Below are 19,495 nucleotides of genomic sequence, written 5' to 3' on the forward strand. Positions count from 1 at the left end.
ACACCTGACTTGCCTTGAGAAGCTGTCACTAGATGGATAGTGGCACCAGCCTCGGCACAAAGTCTACCAGTGGATCTGATTCCTTACATAGAGGATGGTGTAAATAATGCATGGGGATATGAAGATCTTTCTTATCTGTAGACCTGGCACCTTCACCCTAGCTAGGACTCCACAACTGCTATATAATGCTGGAAGAGATGTGCTCTGTCCTCTTTTTCTTTTTCTTCCTGAAACGTTTTGTTTATGCAGATCATTAACAGAGTCTCTTCCAAACTTCTCTTTTCTCCCGAAGTCTATTGTTCAGCATTTCTTCTCCTTGTAGTCTCCTCAATTCACATCATCCTTCACCCAGTCTCTCCATCTTGTCTGTGGTCTTCCAATCAGTCTTCTTCTGCTCCTTGGACCCATGACTATAGTAGTGTACTTCCATCACATCACTCAGATGTGATAATCAGGAGAACACATTTACAAACGCAAAGCCCAGGAACTCCATCACATACTTCACTTGAAACAGTATACTTCATACTGGACACAGGTAGATTATTAATACACTGTAACTTTTGGAAACTGTGACATATATTTTGTAAGTTGGAAAACTGTAAACAATATTATACAAAAAAGGTGAATGAAAGCTTAAAAAATAAATTTGCCTGATAAAAGAAACTCAACTTTGACCACAAAAAATAATTAATGCCCACAAAATTTAAAGCATTAGATTTTTACATGTGCTAATATACTTGCCTAAGCTGTACACATAGAGTAGAGATGGAGTCAGGAAAGTAAATAATCTAGTTTTCCTCATTGTGTTTACATAATCCTCTAAGCATTGGCATTATAAAACATTTTACAACATTCCTCTCTTCACTATTTCCATTTAATAACTATACCAGATCAGAAGATAAGTTTTACATTACAGTTATATTGGAATATGCATACGGTAAGCAGCACAAATCTGATAATTAACTGAATTATTTTTACCTGTTCTTCATAAATTCTTTTCCTGTATTTTTCATATTCATTTTGGATCCCAGAGCCAGGTGCTCGGGACAGTGATGGGAAACGAGCTAAAGTTGCAATTTTTTTCTCAACTAGTAATGTTGCTTCCTCTGGCAAAAGTTCCAACGGTAGACCGAGAAATGTCTCTTGCCGTGGCATATGTGGCAAGCACCCTATGAGATTTCCAATAATACGGTGTTGTTCTCTAAGTGTCAGCCAATCTGTAAATGATTAGATAACAATTTACAAATCAACACATACATACACTATTTATAGTTATATTTGATACCACATCAACAGATGGATTATTGGATTACGTTAACTCCACCTGGCATTATATACAGGTGACTTTCTAACTAATTTACTGTTTCCAAAAATTATACGTGCTTGCGGTTTTAATGCTTGTAAAGTGGCTAGAGGACTGATGCTGTGATTCCTAAGTGTCTTTTTTTCATACATAAGTGTTGGTGGTATGAACTTAACACTTGATAAACTAAAAATTCTGTACCATTTCTCATTAGATAGAGATTTACAACAGGAAGTTAAAATGGCAGCCCCCTACCGGTCTTACCTGCTCTTAGTACCCCATTCACGGAATCGCGGCTATTTAAAATATGCAAAAAGAGCTGTGAAGAAAAACAAAATAAAATACCAAAACCCTTAACATAGTTGCAGGGAATATAAGAGATTTAACAAATCAAGAAGAAACAGCAAAAACTATAAGGGGCAGTCAAATGAAAATTATAGTAAAACAGTAAGCAAACTGTTTATTATTACAAAAGTAATCACCATAACTTTTAAAGCATTTATCCAACTGTGAGACAAGACGGTCCATGTTTTCACACAAAGAATGTTTGTGGTTGCCTACAGAACCATGATCATAACCAAGCGTGTAGCTCTTCATACGAAACAAACTGACAGCCGCAAATGTCTTTCTTCAGGGCTCCAAAAAGATGGACATCACATGGAGAGAGATTAGGACTGTATGGAGGACGTGTTAAGGGTTCCTAACAAAACTTCTGCCGCATGGTCAAAACAGCCTTCGCGACATGTTTTTTTTATTTGTTTTCATTTTACTACCTCTTATACGACTAAGGCAGCCACAATATGTACATAAAAAGTGGTGAAAGATAGTAAATAATTACCTTTATGTCAGTGTCCACATATTAAGTTCAACCCTAAAAAAAGAATTACTAATCCTGATTGCTGTCCACACACCACACAAAAGGAAAATCAATTAGACCAAAAGTGTCTGAAGGCCTAATGTGCAACAGTAGCCCTTACATAATTTTATGTGAAGATCTCAAGTCAAGACTTGGATACTTACTCAACCAAAATATAGTAGGAACAATTGCAGAGAATGGGGGGAAAAAAAACTTGTAAGAAATTTTGTGACTCCCAACAGACTGGAAATAATGTTACTGAAAAGTCTGTATAAATATACGTAACCTGCCTGAAGTTACGGGTTGTTCATGCTTTGCCATTATTACCAAGAGAACTACATATAAAGGATACAATAATATTTAGAGGATGTGAGAGAGCATCAGTTCTTTACTGTGTAATATTAGACACAGAAATATATAAAAGAGTAAAGCTGTCAGCTATTTGAAGACTGTTTTGAACACCACAGTGCTTTACTAGGCCTGGTTCTGTTGGATGTGGTATGTTGTTGCCTTTCTCTGACCTCTGAACTGACTCACTCAGCCAGTTATACAAGGATCTACTGTGTAACATGGATTCTGAATGACACTGCAACTTGACATTTTTCACAATTCGAAACATAGCCAGAGGTGAAAGAAGTGATAAGTCACAGTTAAAAATTCTAGGACTATCTTTGGGTTGAACCAAAGGTCTCTGGATTTGTCTTGCACTTTATCACTGAGCCACCATGCTGAATAGGAGGAGAAGAAAAAAATACAATAAGAGGTTAATAAATTATATTTACTTCACACAGACTCCATTAGGAACCTGTACCAAAAGGAAGTGGACAAGACATTAACACAAATACAAAAATTGCTGTACTGATTAACAACAGGACAGCATACAATCATTCAAAACAGATGGACTTACAAGGTTGGTTTGTTGGTTTGGGGTATAAAGGGACCAAACTACAGGGTCATCAGTCCCTTTTATCTGACACAAGAAAGGCTCAAGGTGCAAGAACACCCAACACCACACCTACAAAGAAAATGTATGGAATGAACAAAAAAATGGGGAAAACATACACCACATGGTATTAAAACCATAGAGCATATGGTCTGGGCTGGCTGATCACAATAATAAAAAGAGGATGAGCCAGCCACACTGCAACACATAAGTCCACCCCAAAAAGACAAGGTGAGATGAACACATATAGGGAAAAGACGACCACCTGGACAAACAAATGCAAATAAAGTGTGACAGAGTTAAAATGGAGGGAGGGTGGTGACCTCAGAGACAAGGCTAAATGCCTTAGATGGTATGATTAAAAAACCCCTCACAAATAAAGCGTAAAACTAAATCTGCTGTTGAGGCATTGGCATTGTTGCCCAACGCCAAAGGTAGAGTGCTGGGAAGGTTAAAAGTCTGCTGCAGAGTGGCTAAAAGTGGGCAGTCCAGCAAGATGTGAATGACAGTCATATGTGAGCCACAGTGACACCAAGGTGGGTCCTCGCAATGGAGGAGACAGCCATGTTTTAGCCACCTATGGCCAATGTGGAGCCGGCAGAGAACTAAAGAGTCCCAGCGAGAGGTCTTCCACACATCCGTAGTCTCCTTAAGAGCACACAGTTTGTTGTGCATATTCAGATTATGCCATCCCGTCTCCAAAAGCTGATAAACCTTGTGGCATAATGATGATCGCAGATCAGTTACAGGTATGCCAATCTCCAGAAGCGGTTTCCGTGTAGTATGTTTGGTCAGCCTGTCGGCAAGTTCATTTCCTGGGATTTCGACGTGGCCTGGGGTCCACACAAACACCATGGAATGACTGGACCGTTCCAGGGCATAGATGAACTCCTGGATGGTCACTACAAAAGGATGGCAGGGGTAGCACTGGTCAATAGCTTGTAGGCTGCTCAAGGAGTGAGCACAGAGAAGAAATGACTTACCAGGGCTTGAGCGGATGCGCTCAAGAGCACGAGAAATGGCCACCAGCTCTACAGTGAAAACACTGCAGCCATCTGGCAAGGAGTGCTGTTCAATATGTCCTCCATGAACATATGTGAAGCCAACATGACCGTCAGCCATCAGTGTAAACCACTTCATGGTCCCGGTACACGTCAAGAATCAAGAGGAAGTGACAGCAGACAGCTGCGGGGTTAACTGAGTCCTCAGGACCATGTGAAAGGTCGAGGCAAAGCTTAGGCCTAGGTGTACACCATGGAGGTGTATGTGAATGGACCTCGAGTATAGGTGGTAAAGGCAAGGACTCCACTTCAGACAGAAGAGATTGGATGCGAACTGCAATCTTAAGCCCTGACCTGGGCCTCCGATGCGGGAAATGAACTGCTGTGGATGGGAATAGGAGACAGTAATTTGGATGCTCAGGCATGCTATGAATGTGTGCAACGTAACTGTTGATCAGTTGTGCACGCCTAATCTTCAATAGAGGGACTCCAGCCCCCACCATGACGCTGGTCACCAGACTCAACCTAAAAGCTCCTGTCGCCAGTTGAACACCACAGGGGTGCACTGGGTCAAGTAAACGCAATGCTGAGGGTGCCACCAAAACATAAACCAAACTCCCGTAGTCAAGGCGGGATTGAACGAGGGCTCTGTAGAGCTGCAGCAGCGTAGAGCGATCTGCACTCCAGTTGGTGTTGTTCAGGCAGTGGAGGGCATTGAGGTGCTGCCAGCACTTCCACTTCAGCTTAAGAAGATGGCACGTCAATCGGGCATCGAAAACCAGTCCTAAAAATCGATATGTCTCCACTACAGTGAGTGGATCATCATTAAGGTAAGTTCTGGTTCCGGATGAAAGATACGACACCGACAGAAGTGCGTGACACACAACTTCATGGCTGAAAACTGGAAGCCGTGGGCTAGAGCCCATGACTACGCCTTGTGGATGGCTACCTGTAGGTGGCGCTCGGAAACACCGGTACTGGAGGAACAGTATTAAATGCAGAAGTTGTCTGCATAGAAAGAAGGTGAGACCAACAGCTGCTGCTAGAGCGTTAATGGCCACTAAAAATAGAATACACTCGATACAGAGTCCTGGGGGACCTCATTCTCCTGGATATGGGGGGACCTAAAGGAGGCACCAACTTGCACACAGGAAGTATGGAGCGATAGGAAATTTTGGATAAAAATCGGGAGTGGGCCCTGGAGACCCCACTCATTTAATGTGGCAAGGATATGATGTCACCAGGTCGTGTCATAAGCTTTTCGTAAATCAAAAAAGACGGCAACCAGGTGTTGGCATCTGGAAAAGGCTGTTTGGATGGCAGACTCGAGGGAAACTAGATTATCAATGGTAGAGTGACCCTGGCGGAAACCGCCCTGACATGGAGCCAGTAGGCCACGTGACTCCAGGATCCAACACAACTGCCGACTTACTATACGTTCTAACAGCTTACAATGAATGTTGGTGAGGCTGATGGGCCAATAGCTAGCCACATCAAGCAAGTTTTTACCGAGTCTGAGCACTGGAATGATGGTATTCTCCCGCCACTGAGATAGAAAGATGCCATCACACCAGATCTGGTTGAAGATGGCGAGGAAATGTCGCTTGTAGTCGAACGAGAGATTTCTGATCATCTGACTGTCGATCCGATCTGGCCCAGGAGCTGTGTTGGGGCAATGTGCAAGGACGCTGAAGAGCTCCCACTCTGTAAATGGAGCATTAGAGGGTTCACTGTGACATTCAGTGATGAGAGGGCTTTCCTTTCCATCCGCTGTTTGAGGGTGCAAAATGCTGGTGAATAATTCTCTTACACAGAGGCTCGGCAATTGCGTTTGCATTGGTAGATAACACGCCATTGATGTTAATGCCAGTAACACCTGTCGGGGTCTGGTACGCACAAACACATCTGATCTTCATCCAGACTTGGGAAGGTGATGTTTGGCACCCAATGGTTGAGACATACCTCTCCCAACACACCTGTTTCCATCTTTTTATAAGCTGGCAAACGTGGGCACGGAGCTGTTTAAAAGCTATTACTTTCTCTAGGGAAGGGTGCCAATTATGTTGCTATAGAGCACGCTGATGCTCTTTAATGGCCTCAGTGATTTCTGGTGACCATCAAGGTACTGACTTTTGTCAGGGGCACCCAAAGAACAAGAGATCCTGTTTTCTGCAGCAGATACTATTGTTCTCGTGACCTGCTCAACTACCACATCAATGGTACCATGTGGGGGAGATTCAATGGTGACAGCAGAGGTGAAAGCTTCCCAGTCTGCCTTGTTTAAAGCCCATCTTGGTAGATGTCCAGGGGAATGGTGCTGGGGGAGTGACAGGAAGATGGGAAAGTGGTCACTACCACACACAAGTCATCGTGGGCTGTCCAGTGGACAGATGGGAGAAGTCCTGGGCTGCAGGTGGAGACATCAATGGCTGAGTAAGTGCCATGAGCCACACTGAAATGTGTGGGGGCCCCAGTATGTAAGAAGCAGAGGTCGAGTTGACACAGGAAAGTTTTGACATCTCTACCTCAGCCAGTAAGCACAGTGCCACCACACAAGGGGTTATGGGCATTAAACTCTTTCAAAAGTAGAAAAGGTTCAGGGAGTTGATGAATCAGTGCAGCCAATGTGTTCAGGGGTGCTGCACCATCTGGAGGAAGATAATACGTTGCAGACAGTTATTTCCTGCGTCGTCCTTATCCTGATAGCCAGAGCTTCAAGAGGGATTTGAAGACGCACAGGTTCACAACATACTAAGTTCAGGACATATACACAAACTCCACCTGACACTACTATAGTCACTACGGTTCTTGTAATATCCCCTATAGCCACGAAGGGCAGGGGTCCGCATTGCCGGGAACCAGGTTTCTTGGAGAGCAATGCAGAAAGCAGGTGTAAAACTTAACAGTTGCCGTAGCTCTGCCAGGTGGTGGAAAAAACCGCAGCCATTCCACTGGAGGATGATGTTATCGTGAGGCTGGGAAGGCATGAAGCATGCAGGGAGTCAGGTTACGCCTCAGTGTCACCTGTTGCCACCAATTGAGTATTTGTATACATTCCTATTGCGGATGAGGCAACAGTGAGATCCAGGTCCTCGGGGGACGCTGAGATCTCCACCTCATCCACAGGTGCAGAATCTGTAGGAATGGTGGTGTTGGGGCCACCGGAGAATCCTTTTTCTTAGCAGACTTCTTTGTTTGCTTGCCCTCTTGCTTCTCTTTAGGGGCTTGCTGGGAGAACTTCTCTGAAGTAGCTTCAGACATGGAGGAAGACCTTGAAGCTCTTTGTCCAGCAGCTTTTGGCTCCTTTAGCCACTGGTGAGTGTCCGCTGTGGCATTAGTAGAGACATAGGGAGAGAGGGTCCCAAGGGACTCCTTCCACATGAGAGGGGCCAGGGGAGGCTGTTCCTTCTCTGGTTGGGGGAAGAGACCGATGTCTCCTGCATTTGGGGGGGGGGGGGGGGGGGGTGGCTCGCTCCTGAAGTAGGTGCTTTCGGAGCAATGGAAGGAGATTTTCCCCCTACCACCAAGGGGGCAGATGTATTCTGGAGGCCCGGAGGGCCCACTGTTGGTGGCACAGTGTGTGGTACAACTGGTACTTGTGATGGCGATGGTAATGTAGCTGCAGCATATGTGGACATCAACTGGGTGGGGTGTAATAGTTCAAATTTACGTTTAGCCTCTTGGTAAGTCTACCAGTCCAGGGTCTTGTACTCCATGATTTTCCGTCCTTTTGGAGTAGTGTGCAGTCTGGAGAGCAGGGGGAGTGCTGCTCTTTGCAGTTGATACAAGTGGGAGGAGGCACACAGGGAGTATCTGGATACAGTGGACGTCATCAGTCTTGACATGTGACGTTGGAAGTGCAGCGGGAAGTCATGTGCCCGAATTTCCAGCACTTAAAGCACTGCGCAGGGGGAGGGAAATATGGTTTAAAATCACAGCAGTAAACCATCACCTTGATCTTTTCAGACAATGAATCACCCCACCATTCTAGATTGGCATGGAGCTCGTTGTCAGACTGCAAGAGGAGGTTGCGATGGAAAATAATCCCCTGGGCTACGTTGAGGCTTTTATGGGAAGTGACGGAAACAGGAACATCACCCAGCCGGTCACAAGCGAGTAACACCCGGGATTGAGCTGGGGATGCTATCTGAATCAAGACTGCACCGCTTCTCATCTTGGACAGCGCTGTCACTTCCCTAAAATTATCCTCAAGATGTTCAACAAAAAATTGAGGCTTTATAGGTAGAAAGGAGTCCCTGTCCATTCTGCTAAAGACTAAATAACGAGGCGAATATGGCTCTCTTCTTTCTGTAGCCCTACATTCCTCCCATGGTGTAGCGAGGGAGGGAAACGATTTAGGGTAATATCTGTCAGCATTGTACTTGATCTTGCCCTGCTTAGACTGCTGGCACCGTACAATCACCAGCAAGAGATGACGTAGTCGGCTTCATTGCGGGTCATCCGCCCTCATGCCACCCTCTCCAATCAGGGTCTCTCCCCATGGGTGCCACCCAGCCACAGCAAAAGCCACCTGGCATGATGGCCATTGCCAGGAGTTCTGATGCCCCAGGAAGACAGGCATCTACTCCCTGGCATACGTGGGGAGTCTGCAGACCAGGCATCAGCAGTGCAAACCCTGCGTTGTCAGGGGGCTACCACCAAATGGTTACATGACAGCCCCACCACAACGGATTGGCTACTGTGCTGGATACTGGACACAGAGAAATACAATACTGTCATGGGGGCAAAAGAGGACAGGAGACAATGACAGAAGATGACATACCCAGAAAGTGTCCTCGCCCAAATAGTTGAATTGCAGGTGGGGATGCAAAGCCATGACATGAGGCTCAGGAGATCGAATCTAAGGGCACTGTGGATAACTCATGCACCACGTAAGGCGTCCTTCCCCATATGGCCCACACTTCCGTAGAATTTGGAAAGTGGCAGGTCAAACCATAAAATGGGACCTGAACTTAAAGGGCCGAAAAGTGTGAGACTCTTTTAGTTGCCTCTTACGACAGGCAGGGATACCTTGGGCCTTTTCTAACCCCTGGACCCGTAGGGGGATACTAACAAGGCAAATGCGAAAAGTTTTCCCTGTCTGCAAGTTAACGTGTCCTCTGTACAGTAAGTAACAATCCATTTTTCGTTACATTGTTGATATTCCGACCTGGAGTTTCATTGTTTGTTTATATCAGTTATGACAATGCACCCTGTCATAAAGCAGAATCTGTGATGCAAAGGTTTGTGGACACTAACATTCTGGAAATAGACTGGGCTGCCCAGAGTCCTGACCTGACCCAACAGCACGCCTTTAGTATGAGTTAGAATGTCAACCTCGCTCCAGACCCCAGCATCTTCTCTGGTTTTAGTTCTTCAGAAAAGACTGTGATTTCTCTCTCTCTCTCTCTCTCTCTCTCTCTCTCACACACACACACACACACACACACACAGGGATAATCAGTATAGATCTAATAATGAACACAAAAATTAGAATAGGGGTGAACTACAATGATGAGTGCCATGAAAAGATTGTCACAGTTAAAAATGACAGAACAGCAACTCAGCACTCTTATGCCAACTGGCTCCACTGATGATGTAGAGACTGAAAAAACATATGATGGGATAAAAGAAATTATTCAGTAGAGAAGAGAAGCAAATTTAATTGCAATTAGGGACTGACATATGATATTAGAAAATGGAGGGGAAGGAAAACTAGTACGTGAAATACTCCAAAAATGGAATGAAAGTGATGGTCGAATTTTGCTCAGAGAATGATTTCACCATTGCAAGCATTTGGTTTATGAATCAAGAATGAAACTGTGTATGTGGAGGATACCTGGAGACACCAGAAGGTTCAAGCAGATTATATAATGGCAAGACAGAGATTTATAAGCTTGGTTTTAAACTGCAGAACACTCTCTGAGTGCATGTTGTCTCAAAAAGGTTTGAAATTAAAGAGAAAGTGCTTAGGTAATTTCAAACAATGAGAGATTGTTGGGAGGCAACAACTAACTGAAGTATAGGAAAGGAATACAACAGAGGAGAAGTAGGTTACTTTCAGAAATTAAGTAGTGATGGTAGGTGATGCAAAACTACACAGAGAATATATGCCCAGGAAAAATTCTTTGAATAACAATGGAAATACTATTACATTTGATTGATATTGAAAAAAATATAAAAATTCAGTCCATCTAACTGGCAAAATGGAACAAATGTCTAATATATTAAAGAGGACAGGAAGTGCAAAATGGGGAAGCAAGAAAGAATAGAGGAGAAATGTAAAGCAGTAGAAGCATGCGTGACTACAGAATAGTTAGGTGCTGGTCAAGAGGAATATTGTCTTTGACCACTAGTAAAGCCAATGGCTGCTGTGACGTTACCTTTTGGTGTGTGTATCCACTTTCATTGTTAAATTACAAAGCCAATGAATGAGAAAGTAAAACAACCTGGTTATGATGACAGCCCAAGGTCTAGATTAGGTTGGAAGGTGACAGTTTAGCTGGGAGATGGTTAAGTCAACAAATATGAAACTATAAGAAAAACTGGTTGTGATGACAAACTGATCTGTAGCTTAGGCTGTTTCAAAAAGTCATCACTGATATCATGTTACAGTTACCATATGGTTTACAGCATTTATTGCATGTTTCCTACATCACCAGTCAAAACCAAAATTACTTATACCAACCATTCTTCTTTATCCATTAGGTAGCACATATACGAAAATTAAAAAACTTTTGGAGAAAAGAGAAGCAGTTGCATGCAAGTCATGAGCTCAGATGGCAGCCAGTAATGATCAAAGAAGAGAATGCTAGTAGGTGGAAGAATAGTAACATGAGCTACAGATTTTTGGTGTTCAATCCCTGATTTGTACATCATTTGTCACTTCTTTCACCTCTGGCAATGTTTGTTAATGTTAAAAATACCAATTTGCACCTTGGTTCAGAGTCCATATAACAGGATGGGTGAGTCAGTTCAAAGATCGGAGGAAGGCAATGGCACACCACCTCCAAAAGGATCACAACTAGCAAAGCACATTGGTGTTCAAATAGACATTGGTGCTGATGACAGCTTCATCTTATACTAAGAAAAGGAATTTTAAAGCAATGTTATGGAAAGAGAAGATGAAATGGATGAGAATGAGATGGGCGAAACACAATAAGGAGAGCACAAATGTGATTTTACAGAAGTATATTGTAGACCAGATGGCCAGCTCACATAGCTAATCAAGGGAAAAAAGAAATTTACGGCACAGTTGACTGAAAGTGTGGGCAAGTTGACGTCACATATCCTGTAACAAGGACAGTTAAAAACACACTGAGGAAGACTTACAGAAATGCATGTAGGGCACAGGAGTTATGCAGAAATGAAAAAGGCTTGCACAGGTTGTGACTGGCATGGGGAGCAGCATTGTAAGACGACAACTGCAGCACTCCCCCACATTAGATGGACGATATACCTACATGATATGCACCAAAACACTGATTGGAGGTTTCTCTATTATTTAATACATTTATGAATTCACTTCACTTTATGATTTTAAGTGTTTACACAGAAAACTATTTAATATGTTGTGAATTTTGGCAAAAACAGACAATCTAAAATTAGAAATGGTCAAACCAGTCACAAAAGCATAGTTGAAATGTAATCATAATGTTGTGTATTAAATATGGACTTAATGATAGCAATGATGAATCTAGACCTCAGACTGTGCTGCAGATCAATATCAAAGAATTTACAACAGTACAGTAACAAATTCTGAGGTTTTTGAATATGTGATTATATGTTGATGTCATTGCTTTTCTTTATTTTGAAAACTTGTATGATGTGACTAAGCTGTAATATTATATTTTCATTTGTCATCACAGAGTAACAACATATAAAAAGCCAAGTGTACAAGAGCTAGCAATTTCAGCCATTATTCTACAGCTACTTGTACAATAGCAGGGTCAACCGAAGTGTCCAATCCCACCCATCGGCTTTGACCCTGTGTGTGTGGCGTGTTTATAGATGGCGTATTTTGTGGTGGGTGGTTCTTTCTGGTGGTGTGTTTATGGGTAGCGTGTTAGTGGCGTATTGGGTTCATTTGCGTGATAGCATTGCACGTGTGTGGTATAGGGACTGTGCTTTCAGTGGAATATTTTTTCAGTGAGTTAACGATTTTAGTTTTGTTATTTCGTCGTTATTGTAGTTTTTTTCTGTTCATCGTGTGTGAATTTTGGTAAATTGCTTTTTTTATGTCTTTGCTAGGTATGGATATGACTGACAAGGTCAACAGTTTTGGTTGTCGGCGATGATGGGGGACAGTGCATTGTCTCTAATAAAATTTCTTCAACTGTTCGGATTTTTGGATGAAGTCGTGAAGTGTCCAGTGTGTCGTGAAGAAATGAGGCTTACTAAAGTTCCGGCGTCTTGGACCAGGGACGGCTGTATGTGAAGATGTCCTAAGGATAACAGGTCAAGGGAAGTGTTAAGATTCCAATGTGTGGTTGTGGCTGTGGGTGTTCCAGTATCGGGAGTTGCTGTTGAGCTATATAGGTCAAGGGAAGTGTCCGATTCCAGAGGTTATGTTTAGTGGAATTTGGGGAGTTTTGTGTTGTGTGGTTTGGTATGGTGGTGTTTATATTTACTTTGTCCCCACCCAAAAACCACCAATTTCCCATGCTTGTCCCGTTAGTTTCATTGGCTTTTTTGTGGAACGTGTGTGTGTGTGTTGGTTTTTCAATGTATTTTTGTGTTTGTGGTCATGTTTACGCAATGACGTCATAGGCGCCATATTAGAGTCGTAGTGTATGGTCGTTTCCGCCATATTTGTGATGTGATGGGTCAAAGCAGACGGGTGGAATCGGACGCTTCTGTATTTCCCAATAGCAGCAGTTCTGTATAAGATCAGTGAGAGTGGTTTCCATATATTCTGCACATTACTTCAGCACTACAAATTTGAAGTTTTACATTCATAAATTACTAACTTTGAATATGTGTTGTGAATGCTTGAATCATTACTACAGTGTGCTACATGTAATGACAAATAAGACTGATTAAAGCAATTTAAAATACTCCAATATGAAACAGGATTCCTAAATTAAAAAACGTGTGACTTGAAAATTTATAAGTTGTCAAATATTGTTGAGTTCTGGGAAATAACATACATATCTTTGAACAATTATTATGGTCAGCATTAACGAAGGGGAAGGAAATTCAGGCCGTACACAACTTGGAAAGGTTTGTCGTTGATGTTAACATGTTAGATAATTTGTTGGCCAAAATACGAGTCCATACATCTATTGCAGAAAAGGTATGACTGTACTGCATACAAATTTTATGCTCTGGCCAGTAACACTGAGAATACCCATTGTCTGTGTGGTAGCCTTTTACAACCATAGTAACCAAGCCACAGCTTGACATCAGACTAGGTATTCACCTAGAATGACACACCAGAACATAATCAATAAAACAGCTATCTCACAATGTATAAATGGCCATACCCTACTATTTCTCAACAATGCTATCTAAATAATATGTCCAAGTGTGAAAGACACGCTGGATTAGAACACAATGAGCAACTGACAGGCAATCATTTATCAGTACGAAATTCCGAAACTCAGCAAAGAACTTTGTATTTATACTGTAGCGGGCCAGGGGCGAACATCTCAGAAACAGAACCAAAGAATATACGACATATCAAACTGCTTACTAATCTGTAACTATTATAAATAAAGGCGGCGTAGCAATACAGCTGTATAAGATTTATGGCCGTATATGTGTTTACTTTCAGTTTTTATGAAGTCAAGAAATAGACCTACCCGTTCCCCAATATATTACTTAAATTTGCAATTTCACTTATTACTATGATGAATATTCTCTCTATGACAACTATTTCAACACAGTAACCGACTCCTACTTATTTCACCCCAGTAACTAAAATAACAGTTGTTCAGACAATAGTGTGTTATGAAAAGCATTAAAGAAGAAATAAACGAAATACAAATACGACAGTATTTCCAATAATGTTGTTCATAGTACTTGCCATCAGCATTCCAAACAAAGGCTTTACCGTCGCTAACTGTTAACGTTATCATCATGAATTTCAGTCACAGCAACACGTAATACTGATCACATATACTGAAGTATCAGTCTGTTTGCTAACAAATCTGATAAACATACTGCACCTAATACCTATGTCAAAGTTATTCACACTTCACAGTATAGTATATTGATTCCAGTGATCTCTGATTTACTCCCAAAGATGTTAGATTTTAGAAAGACCCTCGAGGTGAGACCGCACTGAGCGGAGCTGCACTGCAGCAGAGCGGCGCTGCACGGCGCAACAAAATATTGTTTTCACGAAGCGGCAGCGAAACTGCGCGCTGCAACACTTCGATACAAAATTGACCAAGTGGCCAACTTTGACGTGTTGTCGATTAGTTCCATTGTCGCTACTGCTGTGTAGCAAGTGTCGCGGTACTGCACGTCATTCAAATCATAGCTCTTTTGACGTGCGAAACGAAAGTTTGTTTACTAAAGTGGCCTCAAACGAGGCAGAATTAATTGTATGTATAGTAGATATTCAGATTATATGACCTTAGAATTGCATATTATATGAATAGTACCAGAAAAATCAACATTTAGAAAGAAATTTCCAAGGAAATGGGAGCAAACGTAATATACGAATACCTAAAAGTTACATTTTTTTTATTTTGTGAAACAGATGGTTAGGTTTTTATTATTAATAACTACATGCTTATTGTAAATAGTCTTCACGCGTTTGCTGCCAGATCACGTTGCGCAAGCCAATGCATACAGATCTATATCTGCAGGCCACAAGCTGCCTTCACCCTGCACAACGCGGTAGTGCATTATGTGCATAGAACACATGTGGTATCTGATCCTGAGAGCCTGTCGAGTGAGATACAACATTTGAAGACAGTGTTCTGACAAAACAGTTATTCTGAGAGACAGATACGTAATGCATTCAGGCCCAGGCGAGTTCAGTCTATGGAGCAGAATGAAGATATGAAGACACCTACAACTTTCGCCTTTTTGCCGTATTTTGGTGACATGTCGTCAAGAATCGGAAGAGTCCTCGAAAGATACGGAATTAACTGTGTTTTTCAACCACCTGCAAAACTGAGAAAACTGTTAGGTTGGACTGAGGAAATGTGGTGTGTACAAGATTCCTTGTCAGTGTGGGGCAGCGTATATAGGCCAGACATGCTGCACAGTACAAGAACGCTGCGATGAACATCAGCGTCATGCACGCCTTCGCCAACAGGAAAAGTCGGTAATTGCGGAACACTGCCTGAATACAGGACATTGTATGATTTATGAAAAGACGGAAGTTTTATCCCCGTCATCATCTTTCTGGGACTGCGTCATTAAGGAAGCAATACACATCCGTACAGCCAATAATCTCATCAACAAGGATACGGGATTTCAATTGAGCACAGCCTGGAATCCCGCACTGGTTGCTATTAAATCACGACGTGAAAATCAAGATTCTTCGATAACAGGTCTGTCATAACACTGGACTAGTACGGCCATTGGCGAGTAACGTCTTGACGCAGTTGACAAACGCAGCATACAGCGCACGCGCGGGATAGCCGCTCTGCGATTTTCGGCAGAGGCAGTTTGAATATGGCAAATCACTGCGCATGCGCGATTTCCGAGGCTGCGCATTCTTAGTGCGTGTGTTCTGAAAACAGGGCATCGGTGTGCGGATACCGTCAGTCGTACCTAGCCACGAGCAAGGTTGAGCCACCTGAAGATATCGGAATGTTGCTCCGAGGAAATATTGTGGAATTTGCACAACGTGATCCGACGGCAAACCCATGAAGACTATTTACAACACATCCGCCGAGAAAGCTTGTAGAATCATACATGCTTATTATAACATTTTTACTACTTATTTTCTCTTAAACAACACCCCCAGTTTATTGTGTCGTTTTGCCCGACCGAACTATGTTGCAGGAAATTAAAATAATTTTTGAATCCATACCGTATCTGGGTAACACTATTTACGGACTTGGCTCTTGTATGAAGAAGGTATTGTAATGGCATCTCCTCAGTGTCTTCATTGCAAAACAACATTGTATAATGTCTGAGAAAACTGCACAAGACACAAGTGGCAAGATTCACACTCTCTGTATGTTCTGGTCTGAGACAGATCTTGTGGTAGTAAATCCTAATTTTTGGCACAATATTCCGAAAGCATTTTCTAAAATACTTCGAACTCTGTTACGTCTGTAACTGTGTATTTTTTTGATTGGCTAAGTACCAGGGTAAGATCTCATCAATTCGGTTTTTAATCAGAAAGGTTCATCTCTAACAACCACATGAGGCAGTCGAACCCTCATGCCTGGTAATTCTTTTAGCTCTGGCGTATTCAGACATTGGTTTCCAGTTTTTCTGCTAAATATGACCCTGAAAAGACCACTGTATCCAAGGTCACCAATTTTCACATATATAACTTTATTCTTATCTTCTGCACATGTCCTTTCACTTTCCTCCATTTTGCTCGGAGGTTGACAAATGACTTAAGTAAAAAAATTCCTACATGTTGTCAAGTCGCTGCAGTTCAAATGCAGTATACTAAACAGAATCGTATCATGCTACGCCGCTCTGCTGCAGTGCAGTTCCGTTCATGTAGTCTTTATGTAAACACAGAAATCACGGAGTCATTTGTCTGTGACCAAAACATTGTGAGCAGTGCATGTGTATTGCAGTGTTATTCATCGAAAACTATGTAAAAATTATGAAAATATGGTTATTTGTGTTACCTGCAGATGCATGAACTGAAACGGAGAGTCTGTTGTTACTTCTTGTAGGTAAATGCATTAGCTAAAATAATACTTTTGGTTAAAATATTGACTATTCGTTTCAATGTTTTCACTCACTAACTTTTATGTTTACAATATGTAGGTTCACAAAGGACAGCACAAGTAAAAGCTTGTGGACTGGCTTTGCAAAGAAAAATAGCACATCAGTAAAATATATCACAATATGTTCAGAGTCTTACATTTCTTTTATCATTTCTCTCACACATGCAGAATGTAAGTTGCAGCAAATTTTTCATAAATGAATGTATGATATCTATTTATTTAACAGAATTTGATGTTAAACTTGTTTTCATTTGTCGCTGGCAGCTGGGGTCACAACATCTATCACGTTGATGTAAGTGTGCAATAAGTGCAGCAGACTGTGTCTGTAATTGGGAGGGTTAGGAATAACACTAATGTTAGGGAGAAGAGAGTACTGCTGCTAGGTGTCAGTCTGAGCAGATGAAGTTAGGGGTGGAGTATCGGGTCACCAGCATTTTCAAGCCAAATACTGGGCTGGATCAGTTGATCGAGGGTTTAGGGCTTTTGTGTAAGAGTTTCACGAAAGATGATCAGGTAATGATAGTGGGAGGACCAAGGAACAGCCTGGACAGGGCCAAGGCATGAAACATAGGTGGGGTCTTGAATAGATAGCTTCCCTACCTGGTGGCTCCAACAGTGGCATGACCAGCTTCATCTTAGCAGTGCTGTAAGGCATGTCAGCTTCGAGCTGGAGGTGGTGATGAGGACTACAGGCTGGGCACACATGTCTTGGTGCCAGTGGGGACTACCAGGAGATGGGGCTACATTAGACATGGTCTGATCCTCAGCGGGTTTGGGAAAGAGTGGTTGGTGGAATTGATTAGTGAGAATATAGTAGAAGGGTGTCAAGGCACACATGATCAAATATCTATTAAAGGACATCATCAAAACACCATGAGCTGCACTTGAAATGTTTGTTTGCCAGACTGGGTTTTTGGGTGTATAATACATCACCAGTGGCATCTGATACAGAGGAAAAGAGCGAGAAAGTAGAAAAAATTAAGTTTATAACCTTAACATACTGGCGTCACGTTTCTGATAGATTAAGCAGTTTGCTTCGAAAAATATCCTGAAAATTGGCTTCAGGACAGAGTACAAAGTAAGATCATCTCTTATACATGATATAGATAAGAGCAAATAATATAACATGTCAGTTGTATATAAAGTAACGTGCAATGAACATGATAAATTTCATGTTGGGCAAATGGTGAGAAGCTTCAAAACGAGATTTAGAGAACATACGAGGGTTGGAAGTTGAATAGTGGCAACTATTTATTCACAACCGATACAGAAGGGTTACATGTTTGCACCTGTTACTGTCCTTTGAAGTAGTCACCAGCATTGTGTAAAACCCATTGACAGCAATGTGGAAGGCGTAGTATACCGTTAGCAGAGCCTGTTCTCGTGTACGACTGTGATGGTGTTATCCTAACACATTACGTTCCTCCACAACAGACCATCAATGCACAGGATTACTGTTCGTTTTTAGAGCATCACCTGCGACCAGCTTTGCAAAAGAAGCAGCGACACTTTCTGTGCAACCCACCCATCATTTTGCACAACAATGCGCTGGTGCATACAGCACAAGCTGTGCCTACTCTGTTCGGTTGATGGGACTGGGAAGTACTGTACCATCCACCATACTCCCCGGAATTAAGTCCTTGTGACTTTGATTTTATTACGACGATGAAGGAACCACTTTGTGGCATTCGTTTCAGAACTGTTCCAGAAATTCGACAGGCAGTAGACCACTCCATTCGCAACATCAACAGAACAGGCTCTGCTAACGGTATACTATGCCTTCCACATCGCTGTTAACGGATTCAACACAATGCTGGTGACTACTTTGAAGGACAGTAACAGGTGCAAACATGTAACTCTTTTGTATCGGTTGTGAATAAATAGTTGCCACTATTTAAGTTCCAACACTCATATTAATATTAGTGAAGCCAGTCCCTCAGCAGTGAGTACTCATTTAGGACAATACAAGCCTTCTGCTAATAACATTAATAAAAATAAATCACCATTCTTCATAAAGCAGAAAAGGCAGATTATTAAATAGTCTAGAAGAAATTGAAATATACACCCATATGATGAAACAACCAAACAACATACTTTGTGAACAAACTGAGTTCACTATAAGATGTGTATACAAAACTGAACAATGTTCAATGTTTTAACTGAATAAGTTCGCTTTGGAGTCTCCATATTCTGCGTGTAAAACTGTTTAAATTGACATATTATGTTGGATTATTTTGCAATTTTATACGCTTTGTGTTCTACCTTCATGTATCAACAGTCCAAAGATTGTACTCCACATATATGAATGTATGTCACAGATGTATATGATCTTAGAAATAACAAAAGACAGGTAGTCCCTTTGACTTACCAGTTCCGTATTTATGTTACATGTCAGTTATGTCAGATCTCATCAAGACTTGTCGTTATCTGACTGTTCCTATATATATAAAGTTGTCTTGTTGTAGAAAGTGATGTACATACAGTTGTTTGTTTGTTGTATCAGATGTCACTGAC

At 41.9% G+C, this 19,495-nt stretch overlaps 1 protein-coding gene across 2 annotated transcripts in view; it reads right to left on the minus strand.

Moving 5' to 3' along the window:
• The window catches only part of LOC126187456 (tRNA-splicing endonuclease subunit Sen34), a 75,652-nt gene extending 61,338 nt beyond the window's left edge, over positions 1-14,314 (minus strand). The window contains exons 1-2 of one of the 2 annotated variants that reach the window (XM_049928547.1): positions 14,131-14,314; positions 979-1,217 (exon numbers count right to left, since the gene is read on the minus strand). In XM_049928547.1, coding sequence (XP_049784504.1) covers positions 979-1,217; positions 14,131-14,185 — 294 coding nt within the window. In that variant the 5' untranslated portion in view covers positions 14,186-14,314. The remainder of the gene's footprint in view (positions 1-978; positions 1,218-14,130) is intronic. The other variant, XM_049928546.1, reaches the window with a different exon arrangement.
• Positions 14,315-19,495: the final 5,181 nt, after the last annotated feature.

This window comes from Schistocerca cancellata, chromosome 5, assembly GCF_023864275.1.
Source record: "Schistocerca cancellata isolate TAMUIC-IGC-003103 chromosome 5, iqSchCanc2.1, whole genome shotgun sequence".
Lineage (NCBI taxonomy): Eukaryota > Metazoa > Arthropoda > Insecta > Orthoptera > Acrididae > Schistocerca > Schistocerca cancellata.